Source organism: Akebia trifoliata, chromosome 8 (assembly GCF_017979445.1).
Source record: "Akebia trifoliata isolate Shusen 1 chromosome 8, ASM1797944v1, whole genome shotgun sequence".
Lineage (NCBI taxonomy): Eukaryota > Viridiplantae > Streptophyta > Magnoliopsida > Ranunculales > Lardizabalaceae > Akebia > Akebia trifoliata.
The window spans coordinates 27,330,748-27,355,451 of NC_141382.1; the positions used below are offsets into that span (position 1 = coordinate 27,330,748).

General features: G+C 37.2%; 1 protein-coding gene across 1 annotated transcript in view; it reads right to left on the reverse strand.

Annotated features, from left to right (window-relative positions):
* Positions 1-18,575, reverse strand: part of LOC147396449 (uncharacterized) — a 30,373-nt gene extending 11,798 nt beyond the window's left edge. The window contains exons 1-4 of the mRNA XM_086450127.1: positions 18,246-18,575; positions 17,465-18,146; positions 17,047-17,366; positions 16,250-16,886 (exon numbers count right to left, since the gene is read on the reverse strand). Of these exons, the coding sequence (XP_086306253.1) occupies positions 16,250-16,886; positions 17,047-17,366; positions 17,465-18,146; positions 18,246-18,575 (1,969 nt within the window). The remainder of the gene's footprint in view (positions 1-16,249; positions 16,887-17,046; positions 17,367-17,464; positions 18,147-18,245) is intronic.
* Positions 18,576-24,704: the final 6,129 nt, after the last annotated feature.

Genomic DNA, 24,704 nt, shown 5'->3' on the forward strand with positions numbered 1-24,704 from the left:
AACGTTCTGAAGAATTGCTAAATCAGGTTGTAAAATGAATTGTCACTAGCTTTGGCATTCGGACATCGTACTATCTACCAAAATAGATTTCCTATCTAGTTTGTTTCAACCCTCTGCCAAAGAGGGGCATTTGTAGACACCCCATTTTTGCATTCGCTTGATTAATCAACTCGTCAACCCGATTGCGACAGTTCCCAATAATGGATGATATTCTAATGCTCTATTTTGTTGCTAGATATGTTTTAGAAATTCAAATGAAGTATCTCAAACAAGTAAAACTGTAGAAGCCATGCTACGATAGGAAAATATTACTTCAAAAACATAAATATCATCATTTTCAGACAAAAAGAAGTTTTATGATAAAAATCTCTAAAAAAGAACCAAATTACCAAAATACCCCTAACATCAAAACATCCTTAGATCTCACATCACGCTTAGAAAAATCCTTTCGAACACATAAAACGACAAATTGAAACCAAATAAACCATTATGCCAATTTTCATCAAATTCGATAAAATTATGAAATTACCCCTCATAGGGTTCACAATCATTTCATGCTAAAAAATTCATAAATGACACAAACCGATAATCCCATCAAATTCCTTATGAAAATCCGATTCCAAAATATTTCAAAACATCGAAAAACAACTCCTCAACACAAAAATCATCTTCGGGGGTAAAACGATAAATTTTTTAATTTTAAAAATTTTAAATTTCGAAATTAATTAACGTAAAGCGAAATCATAATAAAATTTATTTAAAAATCTAAACCAAGAAAATTATTCAATCATGCCCTCAGGCAAAATTGTTGATGGTTGCCCACTTATTTAAGTGGAGCCCCCTGATATTTATTAAAAGATCCCTCCATCTAGGGGCCTAAAGAATTAAAATATAATTAAGGGGGGTTCTCCAAATATCAAAAATATTTTCTTTCATTGTATGTAAGAATTAAAACCCTAATCTAAAGAAATCAAGTCAATCAAATAAGACTTAAGTTAAAATCCTAATTAAACCTTAATTCATTTTATCCAAAAGAAACCTAATTAAACACCAACTCTTCCAAAAAAATATATAAAATAGAGCCTCCACAACTTAATTTCGCAGGTCCAAATAAACCGTAGGAAAAGTAGGTCAAAAAGTCTCCCTAACCTTTTTCAAACCGTGATTTTGAAGCCCTAACCCCCTACCTTTCATCCAAACCCCAGTTTTTGTTCAAAAAACTCTCAAAAACCTTTAAAAACATCTAGAAACCCTTCAGAAAACATAGAAAACACTCAGATCTAGAAGAAATATATTTCAACTTAGAGATTAAAAACAGATCCAGTGACGGAGTAATAGTAAGGAAACTCATACAAGGATACTCTCCGCCAGTACTGAGGAAACTGTCGTAATCCGCTAGGTAATTATTTTTATTTCTTTTTTATTAATGTTTAGGTTTATTTTGCAATGTAGTGTTATTTGGAGAATAGTAGAGACCGCATTTGTCGGGCGGGGTTGGTGCCTAACACCTTCCAATCTCGTAATGTGATCCTCGGACCCATAGTTTTTTTTCATAGATTAGTGTTATTCATTTGTTTAGAGTCATGATTAGGTTCCTAGACCATAATAACTAGGCGACGACTCCCAAACCTCAACAAAATAGCGGATCTGCAACCCGCGAATCGAGGGTGCTTTCATAGCCTCACCTAACATGATTGAGTAATCATATTTAATCATTTCAATACGTGCAAAACTTTACAAAATAAAATACAATTAACTAGTACATATAGACAGGGATGAGTAACTGAATATTTTAAAGATTCATATAACATCAATCATCAATACTCATTATATTTTCATTTTTATACAAGTCTAATTGACAACATTGAAATAATAGACATGCTTTTCATTTTATAATTCAAAATAAAACAACAGATAAATAATACTTAATGGTAGAGTAGTGGAATTAGAGAGTTGGGATTCACGATTGGAACGCTCCCAATCGAAACATGATGTTACAATACTTTATTGACTTTCTGTTTTGAATTTTTTGATCAGTCGCTGTACTTATCACACTTGTTTAACCATTTATCAGGTTCAGGCTGGTCGTTCGACGTGACCGTAAGTAATAGGTCTCTTTTCTATGTGTCAGAATATTCAACTACTATAAATTATTAAGTGATTACTTAATAATTTTCTTCGTCTATGCATATTAGGCGTGCATGTTATTTTCAATATACAACCCCATTCATGCACGACCACCTTTACAATACAAGTTTATTGGTAAAGATAGTGAGGAATGAACCAGGATTCTAGTTGTGACTCAACTTTGATACGTGTCTCATACCACGCATGAGCTTGGTTGGCCCTACCATACTTCCTAGGATACCATATCATTGTGAATGATATGACGCACTATCCCTTCAGACATTCACAAGATTTTCAACAACTCACAAAATAGGTACATATATATATATATATATATATATATATATATCATTTTTCTTTGAAAATAAAAGATAAATCAACATTACAAGGTTGAGAATAGATTTCAAGTTCCTACCATACAATTGTAAAACCCTGAGTTCTTGATTCGTATCTCGAGGAAAAATAAATATTAGAATTTTGAGAAAATCTTGAAAGTGGGATATAAGAGTAAAATTTTAGAAAGTTTCTGATCATTTTTAATGGAATCTAACCTCATCATTAAATTCAAAATGATTGAAAAACATACTTTAGCCTATAAGCACGCTCAAATGCGAGTCCGAATATAATAGTTGTAAAATCCTCGATTATCAGGTTGGACCAGGCTAAAATAGTGATTTTTTGTTAGAGTAAGAATTATTAAGATTCGATTATACCATTGAATTCGTAATGAAAAATTATTGAATATAGACTATTTATTTGTCATTTTTGGAGATTAGGAAGTTGAATTATCGTTAAAAACGAAAACGACGTCAAGTTTAGGGATCACCTCAGGCCAAAAATATAAATATTTATTAGAGGTATAATTTGTAGAAATTGATCATACCATTAGATCCAGAATAAAAAATTAGATGAAATAGAGTATTCATTTGTCAGTTTTGAAGTCCGGACGGTCAAGTTAACGTCGATCGAAACAATAGATAAAATATCGATTTTGTCCCAAATTTTATATAAATAAAATTTTAATTTTTTTCTTATTACTTCGTCTTCTCCAACCGTCCAACAGCCAACGTTTAAAAAAAGTTTATTTTTTTTTTTAAACTTCAACCCCAGATCTACGGTAAACGGCTCGCCGTTGACGACCGACGCAGAATGGAGAAATGTCCGCAACTGCGTTCTCTACAAAACCCACCCAAATTCCCTCCATTTTCTCATCTTTTTCATCCAATATCGTCAAAAATCAGTCGTATTTATATACGAAAATTTTGAAACTTTTACCTTGAATTTCGTCTGCTTCGGGGTCAAACCGTCTTCCGACGCAGAAGGGAGAAACGTTCGCAGCCTCAACATCTACAAAACCAACCCAATCTTTTTTCGTTTCACTTTTTATTTCACCCGATATCGTAAAAAATCAGTCGTATTTATATACGGGAATTTTGAAACTTCGACCTCGAATTTCATCGGTTTCGGGGTCAAATCGTCCTCCGTCGCAGAAGGGAGAAAGGACGACCACATCTAAATCTTCAAAACCATCGGATCGATTTCTAAAATCAGTCGCTTCGAAGTTTGGTCTATCTCGATTTTTGCGCATGTGCTTCAATTCCGTCGTCTAGTGATTGTAAGGAACTCTCAATTTCTATTAGTAATCATATATTGTGAAAATTGCATTTAGGATTTTATTGGAAAAATTTTGGATGTATTTCCAAAATATAGAATACTTTTGTTATTTCAAAAAATTCACGCCAGAAATTGCATGTTTGATATGTTTAATTGTATTTTTAAAAAATTATATGTGGGTATGGTATTTTAACGGATTATTTCCATAAATTGGGTCTTATGCACTGCTCGGACGCCGTTTTGATATGAAATTTGTATTCTTTTTCAATATTATTGATAGAAATAAATTCTATAGTTGAAAAATGTGATTTAATATTCAATGAACTCATATTGAGTTGATGAATATCAGAAAATGACTATTTTATTAAAGAGATTGAAAACTGTAAAAATCGAAAAAAGGAAAAAAAGGGTATGAAATGGTAAAATGTCAGAGTCACACCCGAGGGGTGATTTCTGCATTTTACGTTGTTGTGTTGTGTGTAGGTTGGTGAACAGATATCCAAGGATAATAATGTTGGTTGCATGTTTATTTAAATTTCTGTTAGCGTGAGGCGATGTTTTACTTTTCGTTATGTTATTTATTTTAGGCCGGGTGGCCACACTTGTATGGAAGGAAACTGGATATCCATTCTCAACCTTGTATTATTAATTTTTCTTTTGTTTTCAAAGAAAATTTCTGATTCGTTTTCAAAGAAAAGAAAATAATATATATATATATATATATAGCTATTTTGTGAGCTGTTAAATAGTCTGTGAATGCCTGAAGGGATAGTACGTCATATCATCCGGAGTGGTGTACTATCCTAGGATGTACGGTAGGGACCACCAAGCTCATACGTGGTATGGGACGCGTATGAAAGTGAAGTCACAACTGGAATCCGGGTTTATTCCTCTCTATCTTTACCAGTGAACTTGTAATGTAAAGGTGGTCGTATACGAATGGTTTGTATATTTGAGAATCACATGCACGCCAGATAGGCATAGACGAAGATGATTAGTCAGTGATCACTAACAATTTATAGTAGTCGAACGTTCTGACACATTGAAAAGAGACCCATTGCTTACGGTCACGTCAAACGGCCAGCCTGAGCCAGAAAAATGGTCAACCAAACGTGGTAAACAACGACCAACCACAAAATCAGGAACTAAAAGCCAGAGAAGAATTGTAACATCATGTCCCGACTGGGAGCAATCCAGTCGTGAATCCCAACTCTCTAATTCCAATACTCCACTATAATGTATTATGTATCTTTTGCCTTACTTTGATATATAAAATGAACGGCGCAAGGGGGTCAAATCCACTTGCAAGCCTGTAAAATGATCGTACACCACACACACGTATCTAGTAAACAAGTGATGAGTGTCTCCAAACACTCAATTATACGCACATTTTCTGGATATTTATCTTGATTTTTGTACCTATTTCTCTATATTAAGATAATAATCATGATAAGCCTCAAACCACCACGTTGCATGTTAATTAGGCTTAATTATATATAAATAAATTTATTTACTAGATAAATCTAATTACGTGTGTTTCTTGTGCAGAAAATCAACAATTTGGAATCAAAATCTCAAGGCAAAAGCATTTGGGCCCACTTTGGAATGCCCTAACACTTTGGAATGCCCTAATCCTTTGGAATGCCCTAATCCTTAACTCATATTCTCCTCTTTTGTCTTTTTGTGCAAAGAAAAGTGGAGGCTACTTTTAGACTCTTCTACACACATTTTTCTCTATAAATAGAGCCTTCATTTCTAGAGAAAGGGTCCCATCTTGGTTCTCTTATCCAAGACTCCTTTAATCTAAGGCTCTTTGCCTATTCTCTTATTTTTTGTATTTTCATTTTCTAGTTATTTTCTTTTGGTTAACTAGTCTTGTAAGAAGTAGAAGAAGAAGAAGTTGTAATTTTCTCCATGAAATGAAGAAAAGTTCTTTCATCTCTTGTCTTCCCTCTCTTGCAATGACATTAGGCTAAGTTCCCCTCCATTGGAGAGTGGAAAAGCCTAGAGCAAGTTCTTGTGTTATTTCTAATTTTATGCCTTTCTTTTATTTAAAATGCTTATGAATTCTCTTTAAGTTTCTTGCACATTTTATTCTTAATATAGATACTTTATGCTTAGATTAGATCAAGATAAAGTATGCTTAAATTAGATAATTTGTAGTAAGAAGTTCTCAAGAATTCTACTTTATTTTTGTTCCTTTATTTCATTTTAATTTGCAAAACTTTCCGATCTAAGGAGCTAACACCAAGCCCTTATGATTGAGTTATAAAAAGGCTAGAGACTAGAAATTGCTCATTAACATGTTTTAGGTAGATCCACCTCCACCTCCAATGGTGTTTTAATTCATAAGTTTACTTGCTTTAATTTCATTTACTTTAGTTTATTTTCTAGCAGCAATTTTACATCTTCTTATAAGTTCAAAAATACAAAGAAAAACAGTTTTGATTCCTTTTAGTTAATTTGAATTTTCTCTTCTTAGCTTAGCTCTATTCCTCCTTTCTCTTGGGTTCGATCCCCTACTTGCCACAAGTAAGGTAAAACTAAGATTATTATTAACTCCGGTGAGAAGAACAACGATAGTCTCATCAAAATTTTGACGCCGCTGCCGGGGAAAGGTAAAGGTAGTAGTGGTAAGTTTTGATTTAAAATTTTTTTTTTTTCATTTTTATTTTATTTTATTTTTTTTTTCTTTTGGTTTCTTTCTATAAGTTCAAGTGTTCTTGAGATTTTAAGAGAGAAGAAAGAAGAAAAAAACATTGAAAAAAAAAAAAAGTCATTTTCGTTTTCTTTTTCATTTTTCACCCTTGACAGCAGAACTTAACTGACTGTAACTTTCTACTCTCCGATCTCCGATTATCTATTAGTATATATCGATTTGGGGTAGAACGAAATTTTCTATAAAAGTGACAAAATCAGCAAGATAGAGCGTAAGTCAGATTCTGTTTTTTGAGTCCATTTACTATCATTTCTGCTAACATTTCTGTTTTGCTTCTTGTAGGTGAACATTTTTTTTTTCTTTTTTCTTTTCTTCTTTTCTTTCATTTCCTTTAATCTTTAGTTAGGTTTATTTTTCTATTTTAGAAACTCTTGTATAGGATTTCTTGTAATTTTTATTAATATCCAAGAAGGTTTGGATTGTAATAGACTAAGGAAGGACGACGGGTGGACAATACCGTCACGGCTCCTTAGGTTCGCACACCAAAATTGGAGTTGGTGGCCTAAGTCGACTCAAACCGTCTTCACCACCCCGTCTAGCACGGGAGGTAATCCCGAAACACCCACGCCTCTCTTTGCTAGTGGTTACTACTCCTTGCCTTTGTATGTTATTTTTCCAATTTGCACACACTTGGAATAGTTAATTAAGTAGTAAATAGAGCACCCCCTCCTAGGGATGGCATGATAAGATAAGGATTGGAAGTCATTACCAATTCCTTGCTCTAATTAGGATAATCAATTCACTAGTCATCCAATCAAATTAATTAAAATCAATTAGACTTGACTATAGGGCCCCACGAGCTCAATAGGAGAAATTCCACTTCAAGTTGTGCCAATTGCGCTTCTTGGTCATTTTTGTATCTAGTAAGATCTTGCCCTTTGAGGGGATAGACTCAGTCTATTCAAGAAAGGAAGGTATTTAAGCGTGCTCTTGCTTATGCATATGCGCCCCTCCTCCTCCGATCTGGAGATCCGAATGATTCAAACTTGATTTCATAGAACCGAGTTGGAAGGCTAGTTGCGCTATTTCTACCCAGTTAGGAGCTGTCTAGCTTTAGGCAACCTATCTAGGTCCAGTCTTTTCTTTTCGTGATTGTTTGATCGACTGTGTGATTTGTATGGTTGGAACGTTCACAAAATAACGTGTTAGAACCATTTGATCCTGAGATCGAACGTACCATCAGTAGGATACGCAAACACCATCAGTAGTTATTATGAGGGTGATCGAGAGCGAACTCTCAATGAGCTCTTCGCTCCATCAGCTTCCGCATCTCCTCCCACATGCATTGTTTTACCATGAACAATGCACCTCAGTTTGAAATTAGGACTGCCACCATCAATATGCTCCCTAAGTTCCACGGTTTAGAGCGTGAACAACCTTACACCCATCTTAATCGATTCTTGACTATATGTCAAACTTTTAGAAATCAAAATCTAGATGAGGAGAGTATCAAGCTTATTCTGTTCCCGTTATCCTTGGAAGACCACGCAGCGCGTGGTTGAACTCCCTAACACCCAATTCCATATCTACCTGAGATGTTCTATCATCATCCAAGAAATTTATGGCCAAATTCTACCCCGTGGCCAAAATTGAGAAAATGAAAGACTCTATTAGAAATTTTAGAGCCCGTCCTGATGATGAATTTCCCAAACTTGGGAAAGATTCAATGATTTATGGTCAAATGCCCACACCATGGCATTGACAAAGCACAGTTGGTGCAAAGTTTTTATAGAGGATTAACAATGAATCAACGTACCTTAGTTGAGTCAATGCATAAGGGTCAGTTCATGAACCAGACTCCCAACCAAGCGTATGATTTCCTCGTAGAGTTAGCTGAGAGTGCTCAAAATTGGAGCACTAACCAAGAAGAATTTGATAGAGACGATCCGGTTAGGAAGACAGGCATGTATGAGATGAAGGTAGACCCTGATCTCAAAAATGTCATGTGTAGTCTAGTAAGTGGGATGAATAATCTCACGAAGAAGTTAGATGCCTTTGCCATCTCAGCATCCAAACCTCACCTAGACCCTCGAACAATTTCGCAAGTGACTGTCGAACCGAGTTCTTTGTGTGTCATATGCGACGGCAAACGACCATTTGGTCGAGTGTTGTCCCACCTTGCCTCAAATCAAAGCTAAACAAGCAAATGCGATTAATGGCTATAGTACTTTTAGGAAGCCAACTCCAAACTCTTTTAGCCAAACGTATCACCCAGATAATAGGTTCCATCCTAATTCTCATACAGACAGAATGAACCTATTCAATCTAGTGGTCCATCAGGTTACAATAGGAGTTTTCCTAGGCAATCTGGTTCTTCCACAAACCAAGCTATTGTTCCTCAAGTCCCTTATCAACCCCAACAATCTACCGATTGCAGAGCCATCATACCAGATCCCATGACCAATTACCAGCAGCCTGCCCAACAACAGTCGTCTTTAGAATCTATGATTGCCGAGTTGATGAGGTAGCAACAGCAGTTCATCCAAACTCAACAGCAAACCCATCAAAATCAAACTCAGATTAACCAGGTCACTGCGCAATCCATAGCTAAGATGGAAGTTCAGTTGGGGCAGTTAGCTCTTTCCTTGAGTGGAGAGAGAAAGGTCAATTTCCTAGTCAAACTATCCCTAACCCTAGAGGTCAACCTTTGATTCCAACGGATCAAAAGGTCAATACGAAGTAGGAAGCCATTCTGGAGCTCCACAAGACTCAGTCCAGGCTATCCACACCTTGCGTTCGGGAAAGAAGGTGGACAACAAGGTCCAACCTATTGACACGGGAGAAAAGGTCTTAGAAGAGGACAAAGTTCAAAAAGAAGCCATAGAGTCTCCAACAGAGAAGAAGAAAGATTTGGAAAATCCTCCTATCATTTTGCCAATTCCAAAAGCTCCATTTCCCCATCGCCTTAGAGATTCTAAAAAAGGTAAGCAGTTTGAGGGTGTCTTAGAAGTCTTCCAAAATGTGCATATCAATATCCCATTCCTAGATGCCATTAAGCAGATACCTTCTTATGCGAAATTCTTAAAGGATTTGACCACAACTAAAAGGAAAACACCATTTCCTCGGGAAGCTATTATGGCAACCCAAGCTTCGTCACTCATCCAACAAACGATTGCACCAAAATTTAAGGATCCTGGATGTCCGACAATTTCTATTCATATTGGAAATCAAGTGGTCGAAAAATGTCTCTTAGACTTAGGGGCCAGTGTGAACCTTTTACCATATCGATTTATAAACAATTAGGTTGGGGGTTTTGAAACCCACAGATATCACGTTGAGTCTAGCTGATAGGTCCATAAAAATTTCAAAGGGTATAGTTGAGGACGTGATAGTTAAAGTCAAAGATTTCTATTTTCCTGTTGACTTTGTTGTCTTAGACACAGAGCCAGTCATCAATTCGAACAGTCATATTCCTATCATCTTAGGACGTCCATTCTTAGCCACGTCTGACGCAGTCATTCGTTGTAGAAACGGAATTATGACTTTAGCATTTGGGGATATGAAAGTGAAACTGAACGTCTTCCACAATTTCCAAGGAATTGATGTAGATGATGGTATGGAGGAAGTGAACATGATAGATACGCTAGTCAATCAAATGTATCAAGAATTAGGGTACTCTGATCCCCTAACGAAATGTTTGGCTCACTTTGGCCTTGACTTGGACGTAGAAGAGTCTATAAGCGAAGTCAATGCTTTGTTTGAATCCGTTCCACTCTTAGATTCTGTGCGGTGGCACACAAAAGCTGAAAGTCTTCCTGTACGCACATCCAATCTTGTTCCTTCTCATGTCGAGCCTCCAAAATTGGAACTCAAGTCTCTTCCAGAGACCTTGAGATATGCATTTCTTGGCAAGAATCAAACCTTGCCTGTGATCATTTCCTCTCACCTCAATGAAGTCCAAGAGGGAAAGTTGTTAGGAGTATTAAGGGAACATCAAGAAGCTATTGGTTGGAGCATAGCTGACATCAAGGGAATTAGTCCATCTGTGGTGATGCACCACATTCGTTTAGAGGATTTTGCTAAACCTTCCTTAGAACCTCAGAGACGACTAAATCCTATCATGAAAGACGTGGTTCGGATGGAAGTGATGAAATTGCTAGATGCGGGTATTATCTATCCTATCTCTGACAGTCGTTGGGTGAGTCCTATACAAGTAGTTCCTAAGAAATCTGGTATCACTGTGGTAGTGAACCAAGATAATGAATTAATCCCCACTCGAGTCCAAAAATGGATGGAGAGTGTGTATTGACTATAGGAAACTCAACTCGATGACTCCTAAGGATCATTTCCCCTTACCTTTCATTGATCAAATGTTAGAGCGTCTGGCAGGACATTCTTACTATTGCTTCTTAGATGGTTATTCCGGGTACAACCAGATACCTGTTGCTCCAATCGATCAAGAGAAAACAACGTTCACCTGTCCCTTTGGAACTTTCGCGTATCGTCGCATGCCTTTTGGATTATGCAATGCACCCGCTACTTTTCAACGGTGCATGATGAGTATATTTTCCGACATGCTAGAAAGATATCTCGAAGTGTTCATGGACGACTTTTCAATTTTCGGACCAAGTTTTGAGGAATGTCTCGATCACTTGACTTTGGTCCTTCAACGTTGCAAAGAGGTCAATCTAGTCCTCAATAGGGGAAAATGCCATTTCATGGTAACATCGGGGATTGTGCTAGGGCACATTGTTTCTGCTAAAGGGATTGAGGTAGATAAGGCAAAGGTAGGTCTAATTGAAAAATTACCACCTCCTAGAACGGTCAAAGAATTAGGTCATTCCTAGGCCATGCGGGTTTTTATCGTAGATTCATTAAAGATTTCGAAAAAATCTCGAAGCCTTTATGTGAGCTATTGGGAAAGGATGTTCCTTTCGACTTTTCAGAGTCATGTCTTTCTGCGTTCAACAAGCTCAAGTCCGATTAACCTCGGCACCCATTATTCAACCTCCAAACTGGAGCATTCCATTCGAAGTTATGTGCGACGCTTCAGATTATGCAATAGGCGCTGTTTTGGGTCAGCGAATTGAAAAACAACCTCATGTTATCCAATATGCTAGTAAAACCCTTAACGATGCTCAGCTTAACTACTCTACAACGGAGAAGGAAATGCTAGCAGTGGTCTATGCCGTTGAAAAATTCCGCCCCTACCTTATAGGATCTAAAGTGTGATCTTCACAGACCACGCAGCATTGAAGTACCTTCTATCAAAGAAAGATGCTAAAGCAAGATTAATCCGTTGGATTCTACTTCTACAAGAGTTTGATCTCGAGATCCGAGACAAAAAAGGGGCAGAAAATGTCGTAGCTGATCACTTGTCTAGGATAGTTAACAAGCCATCCGAGGAATCCTTACCCATCTCTGAATCCTTTCCCGATGAGCAACTTATGCAAATCTCTCAAGCCAATGCTCCATGGTATGCGGACATTGTCAACTACCTAGTTACAGGTCAATTCCCAGTCAAAATGACTAGTCAAGAAAAACTTCGTCTTTTGTCAAAAACAAAATGGTATTTCTGGGATGAACCATACTTATTTAAGTATTGTCCCGATCAAATCATTAGACGTTGTATTTCAACCTATGAGCAAGTCAGTATCCTAGAGTTTTGCCATAATCATGCCTGCGGAGGGCACTTCAGTGGTAAGAAGACCGCCATGAAAATCTTACAATGCGGTTTTTTCTGGCCTAGTATTTTTCGTGATGCCTACGAGTTTAGCAAATCTTGTGATAGATGTCAAAGATTAGGAAAAATCTCTAAGAGAAATGAAATGCCTCAAAATCCTATACTGATCATCGAAATTTTTGACGTGTGGGGTATAGACTTCATGGGACCTTTTCCTATCTCCCAGGGTTATCAATACATCCTAGTTGCCGTTGACTATGTGTCAAAATGGGTCGAAGCTGTGGCATGTAGAACTAACGATCACAAAGTTGTGATAAAATTCATCAAGGAGACGATTTTTTCAAGATTTGGTACTCCACGAGCTATCATAAGTGATGGTGGCTCGCATTTTTGCAACAAGATATTTGCTGCGTTGATGAAGAAATACCTCATAACGCATAAGGTTGCCACACCTTACCACCCACAAACAAGTGGACAAGTGGAGATTTCTAACAGGGAAATAAAGACTATCTTAGAAAAAACAGTCAATCCTTCAAGGAAAGATTGGTCTTTGAGATTGAGTGATTCACTCTGGGCCTATAGGACTGCATTCAAGACACCCATAGGGATGTCTCCCTACCGGTTAGTTTTTGGCAAGGCCTGCCATCTCCCTGTAGAACTAGAACATCGTGCATATTGGGCGATCAAACGCCTCAACTTTGATTTTGATAAAGCCGGTGAGAAGCGAAAGTTACAACTAGACGAGTTAGAAGAGATTAGAAATGACTCGTATGATTGTGCCAAAAGGTACAAAGAGCGTACCAAATTCTTTCACGATAGGCACATTCTTAGGAGGAATTTCATTCCTAATCAAAAAGTTTTGTTGTATGATAATAGACTCCACCTTTTTCCTGGAAAACTTAAGTCTCGATGGACTGGCCCATATATTATCCAAACAGTTTACCCCCATGGTGCTGTTGAAGTCCTTAATCCTAAGGACGGATCTACTTTCAAAGTGAATGGCCAACGTCTCAAACCGTTTCTCGAGTATGTTCCGCAGGAGGAAGTTCTTTTTCTCGATGATCCCGTCTATCAAAATTGACTATGTTTTCGTCTAGCTAAAGACGTTAAACTTAGCGCTTCTGGGAGGCAATCCATGCACTTCAAGGGACATTGTGTTAAATATCAACAGGACTATAAGGTCTTTCTCAGGGGCTATCTAACCCACTTCATTTCATTTTGTCAATTTCAATTTTTCCTTTGCATGTATTTGTTGAAATATTGAGGACAATATAATGTTTAAGTTTGGGGGTGTATGGGTTGGACTTCCACTTATTATTTTCTTCTTTTATACAAAAAAAAAAAAAAAAAACTGAAAAATATTTGGTTGGCAACTTTGTTGTATTTTTCTCAAAGTCTTAGCTTGTATCTTTTAAGCACTTAGTGAAAATATTTAATCAGTCTTTCATTGGAAGCTATGATCTGGAGTCCCCATTTATGTTTCTCTTAGGCAAAAATTAGAGCAAAGTTATCTTTTGGTTTATAGTCACTTCTAATAAGGTTACCAAGAGTCTAGATTGTATTAAAAGAGCTTGTTACCTTCTTTCTACCTAGAGTTTAAGGAAAAACTAGGTTTGATGAACTTTGACTTCCTTGTTCAATTGGTTGGTTGATTAGAAGAAAAACAGAACTGGATTGTATACACCTTGTACAGCAACCATTGAATTAGACTGGGTACCTTGAAAAGGGCTGCCTACTTTTCTTAGAAAAATAGTGAAGAAGTAATATAAAAATAAAAAAAATAAAAAAAAAAAGAGAAAAAAGTAAAAAGATCCAAAAGTTTATGTAAAGTTTTAGTAGGGTGAAAGCCATCAATGTAAAAAATGTGAGTATACTGGAATATCACAGATAAAGCCCCTTAGAGGTATTAAAGTGAATATCCACACTTCTCACTACCCCAGACAGGATGCTAAGTTTAGAATTAAACCCTAAGTTACTCCAGTTATTCTTGAGTAGTTAGAAGGTTGAAACTCATTTTGAGAAATCGAATCTCTTAAATTTCTAAGTTAGAATCACTATCGCTCAAAGGTCAATTTAAGTCTAAGTTTTGTCGTAGAGAAATAAGGGTTGGGACTCTATACCAAGCAGTACTTCTAATTGATTGACAAAATAAAATAAAAAAAAGACTTGTGCTTTTCAATATAAGTTTTGATTTTGACTATTTTTACTTCAAAGTTGTTTTCAAATTTTGTGGGTATATTTTCTGCAAACCCTCACGAGTCAAACTCGTCCACTAGGGGTAACCTAGCGGTTCAAGGGCTTGCTGCATTCGCTAAATGCAGTCGAGGTGCCTGCGAAAGTGGCAGTTTTATTTTCTAGGGACTAGAAAAAGGTAAGTTTGGGGGGTGTGATGAGTGTCTCCAAACACTCAATTATACGCACATTTTCTGATATTTATCTTGATTTTTGTACCTATTTCTCTATATTAAGATAATAATCATGATAAGCCTCAAACCACCACGTTGCATGTTAATTAGGCTTAATTATATATAAATAAATTCATTTACTAGATAAATCTAATTACGTGTGTTTCTTGTGCAGAAAATCAACAATTTGGAATCAAAATCTCAAGGCAAAAGCATTTGGGCCCACTTTGGAATGCCCTAACACTTTGGAATGCCCTAATCCTTTGGAATGCCCTAATCCTTAACTCATATTCTCCTCTTTTGTCTTTTTGTGCAAAGAAAAGTGGAGGCTACTTTTAGACTCTTCTACACACATTTTTCTCTATAAATAGAGCCTTCATTTCTAGAGAAAGGGTCCCATCTTGGTTCTCTTATCCAAGACTCCTTTAATCTAAGGCTCTTTGCCTATTCTCTTATTTTTTGTATTTTCATTTTCTAGTTATTTTCTTTTGGTTAACTAGTCTTGTAAGAAGTAGAAGAAGAAGAAGTTGTAATTTTCTCCATGAAATGAAGAAAAGTTCTTTCATCTCTTGTCTTCCCTCTCTTGCAATGACATTAGGCTAAGTTCCCCTCCATTGGAGAGTGGAAAAGCCTAGAGCAAGTTCTTGTGTTATTTCTAATTTTATGCCTTTCTTTTATTTAAAATGCTTATGAATTCTCTTTAAGTTTCTTGCACATTTTATTCTTAATATAGATACTTTATGCTTAGATTAGATCAAGATAAAGTATGCTTAAATTAGATAATTTGTAGTAAGAAGTTCTCAAGAAATTCTACTTTATTTTGTTCCTTTATTTCATTTTATTGCAAAACTTTCCGATCTAAGGAGCTAACACCAAGCCCTTATGATTGAGTTATAAAAAGGCTAGAGACTAGAAATTGCTCATTAACATGTTTTAGGTAGATCCACCTCCAATGGTGTTTTAATTCATAAGTTTACTTGCTTTTAATTTCATTTACTTTAGTTTATTTTCTAGCAATTTTACATCTTCTTATAAGTTCAAAAATACAAAGAAAAAACAGTTTTAATTCCTTTTAGTTAATTTGAATTTTATCTTCTTAGCTTAGCTCTATTCCTCCTTTCTCTTGGGTTCGATCCCCTACTTGCCCCACAAGTAAGGTAAAACTAAGATTATTATTAACTCCGGTGAGAAGAACAACGATAGTCTCATCAACAAGTAATTGAGGCAACCGAGGCAAAGTCCGGAGGTAACTTTGTTGATCTAATATTGAATTACACGGTTTGCAATGCGTTACAAAAGCAATAGATGCGTTACAAGCACAGATTGATCCTATGACACGCGGGACTTTCACGACTGGGCTTTAAGGGCTTCAACACAAATAATGTGGGTGTAGGCCGGGGCTGGGATAGCACTGCCACCCTTTTTACAAAGTGTATGCTAAGTCTCTTACTAGGTTTTCAGAAGGAAAATCAAAAGTAGAGGTCGGTCATACTCCCTTATTACGAAAATGCCACTAAGCTAACAAGTGTGCCCTGGCAACGGGCTGACATGTACCCTAAGCTAACAGATATGCCCTGGTACGTGGGGCTGACATGGCTTCATAACGAGCCTTACATAGTATTACATAGGTGCTCCCAGGTGACTCCGGGGTGAGCTACACCTAAACTCTAGGTGTCAGAGTACATGGCCGTTACAGTCTCCCCTACTTATTCTGTAGACGTCCTCGTCGCATTGTCCCTGACAAACTCTTCAATCTTCTGCTTGAATGGTTGTAGGTTCTCTGCTCTCTCCAGGTGGCTTCGCATTCTGGCAAGTTCTTCCATGTGACAAAGTACTCCATGTGCTGCTGCTTGCTTGAACTGCTGCTGACTTGACGCTCGGCGAGAACTTGGTCGACAACACGTTTCGGTTGGATTGTTGAACGAGATGGTGAACGTGTTGGAATGCTGCGTGCTGGATCTGCTGGATCTGCATGGAATGGCTTGAGATAGCTGGCATGGAAGACAGGGTGGATGTTGCGTAACCAGTACGGTAACTTCAGCTTGTAGGAGACCTTGTCGACTCGAGAGAGGATGAGCATTGGACCTTCATAATGCTGTAGTAGTCCCCTGTGTGCTCGCTGTACTCGGTTGAATCTTCTCAACTGATCTGTCTTGAGTAGAACTAAGTCACCAACTTTGAAACGATCTGATCGACGATGTTCATCAGCCCATTTCTTCATCCGCTTCGACGCTTTTTCAAGGTAAGATCTGGCAATTTCATTGTTGTCCTGCCAAAACTTAGCAAACTTGTACGCCCTTGGGCACTGTCCCTGATATCTTGAAACAATAGTGTGAGGAGTTAAAGTTTGTTGGCCAGTAATAAGTTCAAAAGGACTCTTGTTGGAGGAAGAGCTCTTCTGAAGGTTGAAACAGAACTGTGCGACATCAAGTAGATTCGCCCAATCCTTTTAGTTGGTAGTGACAAAATGCCTGAGATACTCCTCCAACATGGCATTAAATCTTTCAGTCTACCCATCTGTTTGAGGATGTCCACTGGTCAAAAAGTCAAGCTGAGACCCAAGTAATCTGAACAATTCGGTCCAGAATCTCCCTGTAAATCTTAAATCTCTGTCGCTGACAATGTTCTTGGGCACACCCCAATACTTGATGACATGCTAGAGGAACAAGTGCGATGTTTCTTCTGCTGAGCAATATGTCGAGATCGGTATAAATGTAGTATATTTGGAGAAACGGTCCACAACCACAAGGATGGATCCATACTCTACAACCTTCGTCAAACCTGAGACAAAGTCCATAGAAATACTTTCCCAAGGCCTTTGGGGGACTGGAAGCGGTTCCAGTAGCCTGATTGGTTTGTCGCGCTTGATCTTGTCTTGCTGGCAAATGAGGTAGGTCTTCACATAATCTAACACATCATCACGGATGTTCGGCCAGTAGTATCCTCACTCAAAGAGAGCTAATGTGCGGTGTCAACCCGGATGGCCAGCCCATGGAGTGTCGTGACACTCCCTCATCAGTTCTCGTCTTAGTCCGTCCGTACGTGGAACAAACATGCGGCTCTTGGTGGTGTATAACAACCCATCCCGAAGCCAGAAATGGCGTGCTTTCCCCTTCTGCACCATATCCAATATGGCCTTCGCCTGGGGATTACTGTTCAACCCATCATGAATTCTCTGCTGTAAAGTGCTAGTAACTTGAGAAACTTGTCGCGGAAATGCTGCTAACTCTGCTTTACAACTTAAGGCATCGGCCACGCTGTTGTTCTTTCCTGGCTTGTAATCCAAGGCCAAGTCAAACTCTGCGAGGAATTCTTGCCAACGAGCTTGTTTTGGTGTCAACTTCTTTTGAGTCAGGAAATGGCTCACTGCCACATTATCGGTCTTCACATGAACTTGTGATCCCAATAAATAATGTCTCCAAACTCTCAAGCAGTTGACGACGGCTAACAACTCTTTCTCTTGTGCGGTATAACGTCTCTCAACATCATTGAGCTTCCGACTTTCATAAGCAAGCGGATGCCCATCCTGTAACAACACTCCTCCAATAGCAAAGTCAGATGCATCTGTCTGAACTTCAAACGGCTTGGTGATGTCGGGTAGAGCTAAGACTGGGTCTTGCATAACAGATGGCTTGAGGTCTTCAAACGCCTCATGACACTTGTTCGACCAGAACCAAGTGTGATCTTTCTTCAACAGGTCTGTGAGAGGTGCGACCCGTTTGGAATACCCTTAGACGAAACGTCGATAATAATTCACAAGACCAAGGAATGACCTGAGTTCTGTGACGGTAGATGGGGTTTTCCATTCATCAATGGCTCGTACTTTCTCCATGTCCATCCGAATTTGTCCATTACCCACAACGTGGCCAAGAAACATAATCTGCTCTTGAGCGAATGAACACTTCTCTAGCTTGACATACAACTGATTATCGCGAAGCACTTGGAATACCTTGCGTAAATGTTGAACGTGCTCTTCTAAGGTAGAACTGTATACTACGATATCATCAAGATATACCACAACAAACTTGTCGAGGTATGGTCTGAAGAGGTCATTCATCATGGTGCAGAATGTCGTAGGGGCGTTCATGGCTATATGTACCAGTTAATCGTAGTTTAAAATGTTTAGTTGCTCATCCATGGCTATATGTACCAGTTAATCGTAGTTTCTTCTGTAAAATTTTATATATTTTAAAATGATTCAGTATGATTATTCGTTCATGTTAGGAGGGGTTATTAGTAGAAATTGTTTGTTTCCTTACTAGGTAACCATTGTTACTCACCCTTTCCGTCTCCATTTTTTTTAGTTTCAGATCTGGAGCTTGGCGAAGCAGGTGTAGAACACGAGTGAGGACTATCTAGTAGGTTAGATAAACGACCAGAGTCCGTTACCTGGTGAGTACTGAGGCTATACTCCCCTAGTGGTGTCAGTTCATCCAGGTAGTCTTATTGATTTTATCTTGAGCGTTAGGACTTTTGTTAGAGTGAGGAGTTTTGTATAATCTTGTATATTAATTCCTTCTTCCGTACTCTGATCTATCGTACGATATTAGATGTATATTGTATACACCCCATTTTTGCACTCGCCTGATTAATCAATTCGTCAATCCGATCTCAACGGTTTCCAATGATGGATGTTTATTCCAACGCTTTATTTTATTACCAGATATGTTTCAGAAATTCAAATGAGGTATCTCGAACTGACAAAACCTTAGAAACCACGCTACGCTAGGAAAATACAATCCCAAAAACATAGAAATCATCATCTTGCATACCAAAAAGAAGCTTCATGATAAAAATCACTGAAAATGACCAAATTACCAAAATACCCCTAACATCAAAACAACCCTAGAGCCTACGTTACGATTAGAAAAACTCATTCAAACACATAAAATAACAAATTAAAATCAAATAAATCATTTCGACAATTTTCACAGAATTTGACAAAATTACAAAAATACCTCTCATAAAGTTCAAGACCATTTCATACAAAAAACTTCATAAATGACAAAAACCAACATTCCCATTGAATTCCTTATGAAAAACTGATTCCAAAACATCCTGAAACATTGAAAAATGACTTAAAACGTAAACAATCCTCTTCAAGGGCAAAATGATAATTTTATAATTTTAATAATTAAAAATTTTAAAATTAATAAATAAACCATTAAATAATTTAAAGTGAAACATTAATAAAATTAATTTAAAATTTTAAACAAAAAAATCGATCAATCACGCTTTCAGGCAAAATTGTTGATGGCTGCTAAAATATTTATTCAAGGACCCCTCCATCTAGGAGCCCAAAGAATTAAAGATATAATAAAAAGGGGGTTCTCCAAAAAATTAAAGTCAATCAAGTAAGACTAAAGTCAATCCTAAAGTCAATCAAGTAAGGCCAAAGTCAAGATATTAAAAGCCAACCAAGAAAGACTAAAGTCAAAGTATTAAAGTCAATCTCATAAGAGTAAAGTCAAAACCCTAAATAAAAATCCCTAATCTAAACTAATCAAGTCAATCTCATAAGACTAAAGTCAAAACTCTAAATCAAAATCCTAATCTAAACTAATCAAGTCAATCTCATAAGACTAAAGTCAAAACCCTAAATTAAAACCCTAAAGACTAAGTCAATCTCATAAGACCAAAGTCAAAACCCTAATTAAAATCCTAAAAGAAACCCTAATCAAATCCTAATTCTTCTAAAAAACTTTATAAATAGGAGCCTCCACACCCTTTTTTCGTATCAAAGAAAAAATCCAAGAAAAAGTAGGTGAAGAAGCCTCCACAACCTCTCCAAAACCCTAATTTTGGAGCCCCAACTCCTTACCTAATACCCATACTTCAATTTTAGCCTGAAAAACACCTAGAAACCTTTCAAAAACACCCCAAAATTCATAACAAATTCGAAGCATCTAGATCCAAGAAGGAGATACCTTGCCTCGGAGGTCAGAAATCAGATCCGGAGACAGAACGAAGTAAGGAGTACGGTACAAGGAGCAGTTTCACCAGATCTGAGGGAATAGAACCTTTGCGTATCGAAGGTAACATTTCTATTATTTTTATCTAGGTTTTACCATTAGCAATGTAGTCTTATTTGGGATAAGTAGAGACCAGCACTGGCCGGGTGGGGTTGGTGCCTAACACCTTCCAACCTCGTAATGTGATCCCCGGACTCAGTTTTTCTGTAGCAGATTAGTTTTTTATCCGTTTATAGTCAGTATTCGGTTCCTAGACCGTAATAACTAAGTGTCGACTCCTAAACCTCAAGGGTCAGAAGCGGATCCGCACACCCCACGGATCCAAGGCACTTTCAGTGGCGACTCCATTGGGGACATTGAGGATCAAACTTGAAAAACCCCAAGTATGGGAACATCGCTAAAATGATTTAAAATGTTTTTATTTGTTTATTTTATTTATTTATTTATTTATTTTTTGTTATTTATTAGTTTGTTCATTATTATATTTGCATATTTATTTTTTGTTATTTTTTTATTCGATTATTGAGCATGTTTTTTTTATTTTAAATATTTGGCTTCGGCATATTATTCTTGTGAGTTAATCAAGGGTCATCTAAGGTGATCATGAAGGGTTTTGGAATGGTTGGTTTTATTGAAGATAATATGATTGTTGGACCATAACATTTGATCTTTACGTGTGTAGATTTTTTTTAATATTTTTTTTATTTTTTTTAGAGTGTGTGCCATTGATCATTGGACAGCGTTTTGTTTGCTTAGTTTTTTTTTTTTTTTTTAATTAAAAAAAAAAAAAAGAAGTATGTAATTAGTTTTTTTAAATAAAATAATTTGTTTTTAGGAAAGTAGTGTTGTCCATTCATTGACAGCAAGAAGGAAATTAAAAAGAAAAATTTTAACAAAAAAAAAAGGATTTTTTTTTCGTTTTGAGGTTCTGTCAAGTTGTTTGGGTTGGTGTGTCATGAGTAATGGCATTATTTTTTGGTTTACACACCAACTTATCAACAATGTTTGAGAGTGTGGAATGGTGTGTAATTGATAAAGTCTATTTTTTTATATTCCCACACCATCTTCCCCAAATGGCTTAAGATTTGAGTTCATCGTCTTCATTAGGCTATAAAAGCCAACACAATCCGATCAGCCTCAATCCATAAATCTGATTGATTCAAGATTTGGAGCAAAAAAATCAAATCTTGATTATAGAAAGTTTTCTTTTAGAAATTCCCATCGGTTATAAGCAAAATCTGCATTTTTCAAGTTCAAACTCAGACCACGAACTACTCTACTTCATTTTTAATTGAATCTGTAACTTGGGAGACCATGTGATCATTAGATCAAACGTGGAGGAAGCCGTGGCCAGTAGAGTTTGTGGAGACTTTTTCTACTTCGATCTTGAGCTGAACAAACCGTTAATGGCAGCGGCTTATTGTAGTTAAACCAGGGTTGAAATCATAGGAGATCAATGATAAGTAAAGAGTTCTAAATCGATCAAACTGACCTCAACTGATCGGGTTGATAGTCTAGATCAGTTTTTGTAAAAAAAAAACGTGAACATGGCTGAAAACAGATGGAGGAGATGGTGTGAGGGTTATATAAAATCTTCATTTTACTAAGGACACCCCCCTTTATTGAATACGATGGATAGTTCCTAACAACATCCTACAAAATGGCCTTTTGTTTTTTTTTTTTTTTTTAAATAGTTTTTTTTTTGCTGTTTTTACTTGCTGTCCATTTAATAGTTTTTTTTTTTTTAATGTGCTCTTTTAAGTTTGCTTATAAATAAAAAAAAATAAAAAACGATTTGTTTTCTAAAATGTTTCATTTTTTTTATTGATTTATTTTCTTGTCTTTTTTTTTTCTCTTTCAAATTGTTTAAAGATCATCATAACCTTTCATCCCAACGATTGTCACTTCATTCTTAATCCAATATCCTTAGAAATACCAATTTGGTTTGGACCATCCAAAATGACTCTTGATTGAAACACATAAAGAAATATGTCGGATTAAATGTTTGTTTCTAACATGGATATATGGTTGATATGCTTATCTTTAATCATGTGTTTAGAATGCTGTTGATCTTGATTAAATATCTATGTGATTAGAATGGTGTTGGTCTCGATTAAATATTCATGTGATTCATGTTATAATGATTGATTTGATTGGACCCATGGGTCCATTTATTTGAAAAAGGGCCCGGGCACACCCCACCCTGTGTTGCACACACCACATGCACGTTTACTATTTTGCACACTTACACATCCTATATAGCCAACATGGCACTAGTGCGTGGCCTGGTCTCTTCGGAGATGCGACGTCATTCATAAAAACCAGAACTCCAGTCACGTACCTTAGGGTATATCAAATTGGGACATCAATATTTTCTGATCAGGTGATTCTAAGAGGTATATTGATGCACCTAGGCTTGAAGGACCTGAGCCTCTGACCTATTGTGAGCCACACAGTCACATGTCCCGATTGCCAACGTAGTACTAGTACGTGGTCGGTCCCCTTGTGGGATGCCAAACCATTTATGAAAGCTACAACCCTTGACTCGTACCTATAGGTATGTAAAAGATAATCTAAGTATACCAATTGCACTTCTTGGTCAAAATTGGTGCCTAAGCGAGATCATGCCCCGCTGTACCCTACTGTATGAGGGGGATAGACTACGTCTATTCTAGATGAGAGGTATTTAAGTGGGCCCTTGCTCAGGATCGTGCGCCACCTCTCAACTGGAGATCAAACTGATTGTTTTTGACTTCAGAGAAGTGAGTTGAGGTTTTAGATTGTCACCTATACGGTATATCAAACCAAGTCACCACGTATCGAGAGGTATATAGGTGTATTTGGACAAGGGTGGCAAGATAAAAATGCATTGCACGTAATAAGCTTAGAGTTTAGAAACCTTCCCTATAGGTCACGACTCGAACTTATCGTGGGTGTTCCTGGGTTGTTCATTGAATGGAATCTTATAGGACTTTGTGATTGATGTGAATGATGTGGATGATGAGATCAAAATGTATGGCTGCCTTCAAGAATTAAAGTTTTTCTTTTAAGTAATTAATATGGGTGCACCGACCCAATAAAGAATCCATTCTTTTATAATAATTACCTAGTCCATCCCGATCCAACAATCATGATGGACCGGACCATTTAAATCCAAATGGAAGTCAAATTTTCAAAGAAAAAATAGTTTATAGAAAGAAAATATTTTCCAGAGAAGAATGTTTTCAAAAGAAGTGTTATTTAGAAAAAATATTTTCCATAAAAACAAGATTTTCCAAAAGGAAAATATTTTCTAAAAGAAAATAAAGAGAAAATTGATATTTTACATGGACCTTAGAAGAGTACTAAAATACCCTTTTGTGTCAAACCAGGATGCTAGTCGCAGGCGATAACCCAATCGATCAGTTAGTCAAAACAATCGTCGTAGGGATGCACCCTGTAGAGAAGATCAATTTTGGAAAATTCATGTTGAGGAGTGCTCTCTACTTCCACGAGTTTGAGATAGACTGGAACCTCTTACGCGCTATGGCTAAGCGATGGAACCCCCATCTCATATATTCCATATGGGGTATATGCACTTGTGCCCCACTCACGAGGATTATTGTGGCATCATGGGGATATCCACTTCAGGCCCTCATTGAAGATCGGATATTCTTGTGACCTCGCCACAGGACTGAACATTACCAAGGAAGAAGCCAAGGCCTTAGTTCATAACGGGAGATTGGACTTAGTATCTTCACTGGGCCCATATCGCTTCCGCAGTCACCCTATCAATGTAAAACCCGAAGCCTGACGAGCTACTAGAGATTATCGATTGTGCCTAGGAATCCTAGCCCAATACATACTGACCTCTAATAGTGATGGCCAAACTATCCTTGAGTCCTTCATAGATATAGCCTCTCAACTCTCAAGGAAAGCCAACCCAATACCTCTCATCCTAGCTGAAACTTTCTCAGGTTTAGATGCCATAAAAAATGGTGAGCGGAAAAGCTTCAAAGGAAGCCCCTACTTACTCTATATGTGGCTTTGTGATCGTCTCAAAATCGTAGATGTCCCCTTAAACCTCGAATATGGGCCAGAACACTTTTCCAAGAGAAACCTGTTAGTGCCTCACAATTCAGTCAAAGCTTAGAGCAAATGGTTAGCCTCTCGCCTTGCCTGTCATATCAGTTTTAGGTGCCCTTGGTGATGTCTGATCCCCCTGTTCTAGGAACCAAAGGATCCTACTATGTCCGTCTGATCGG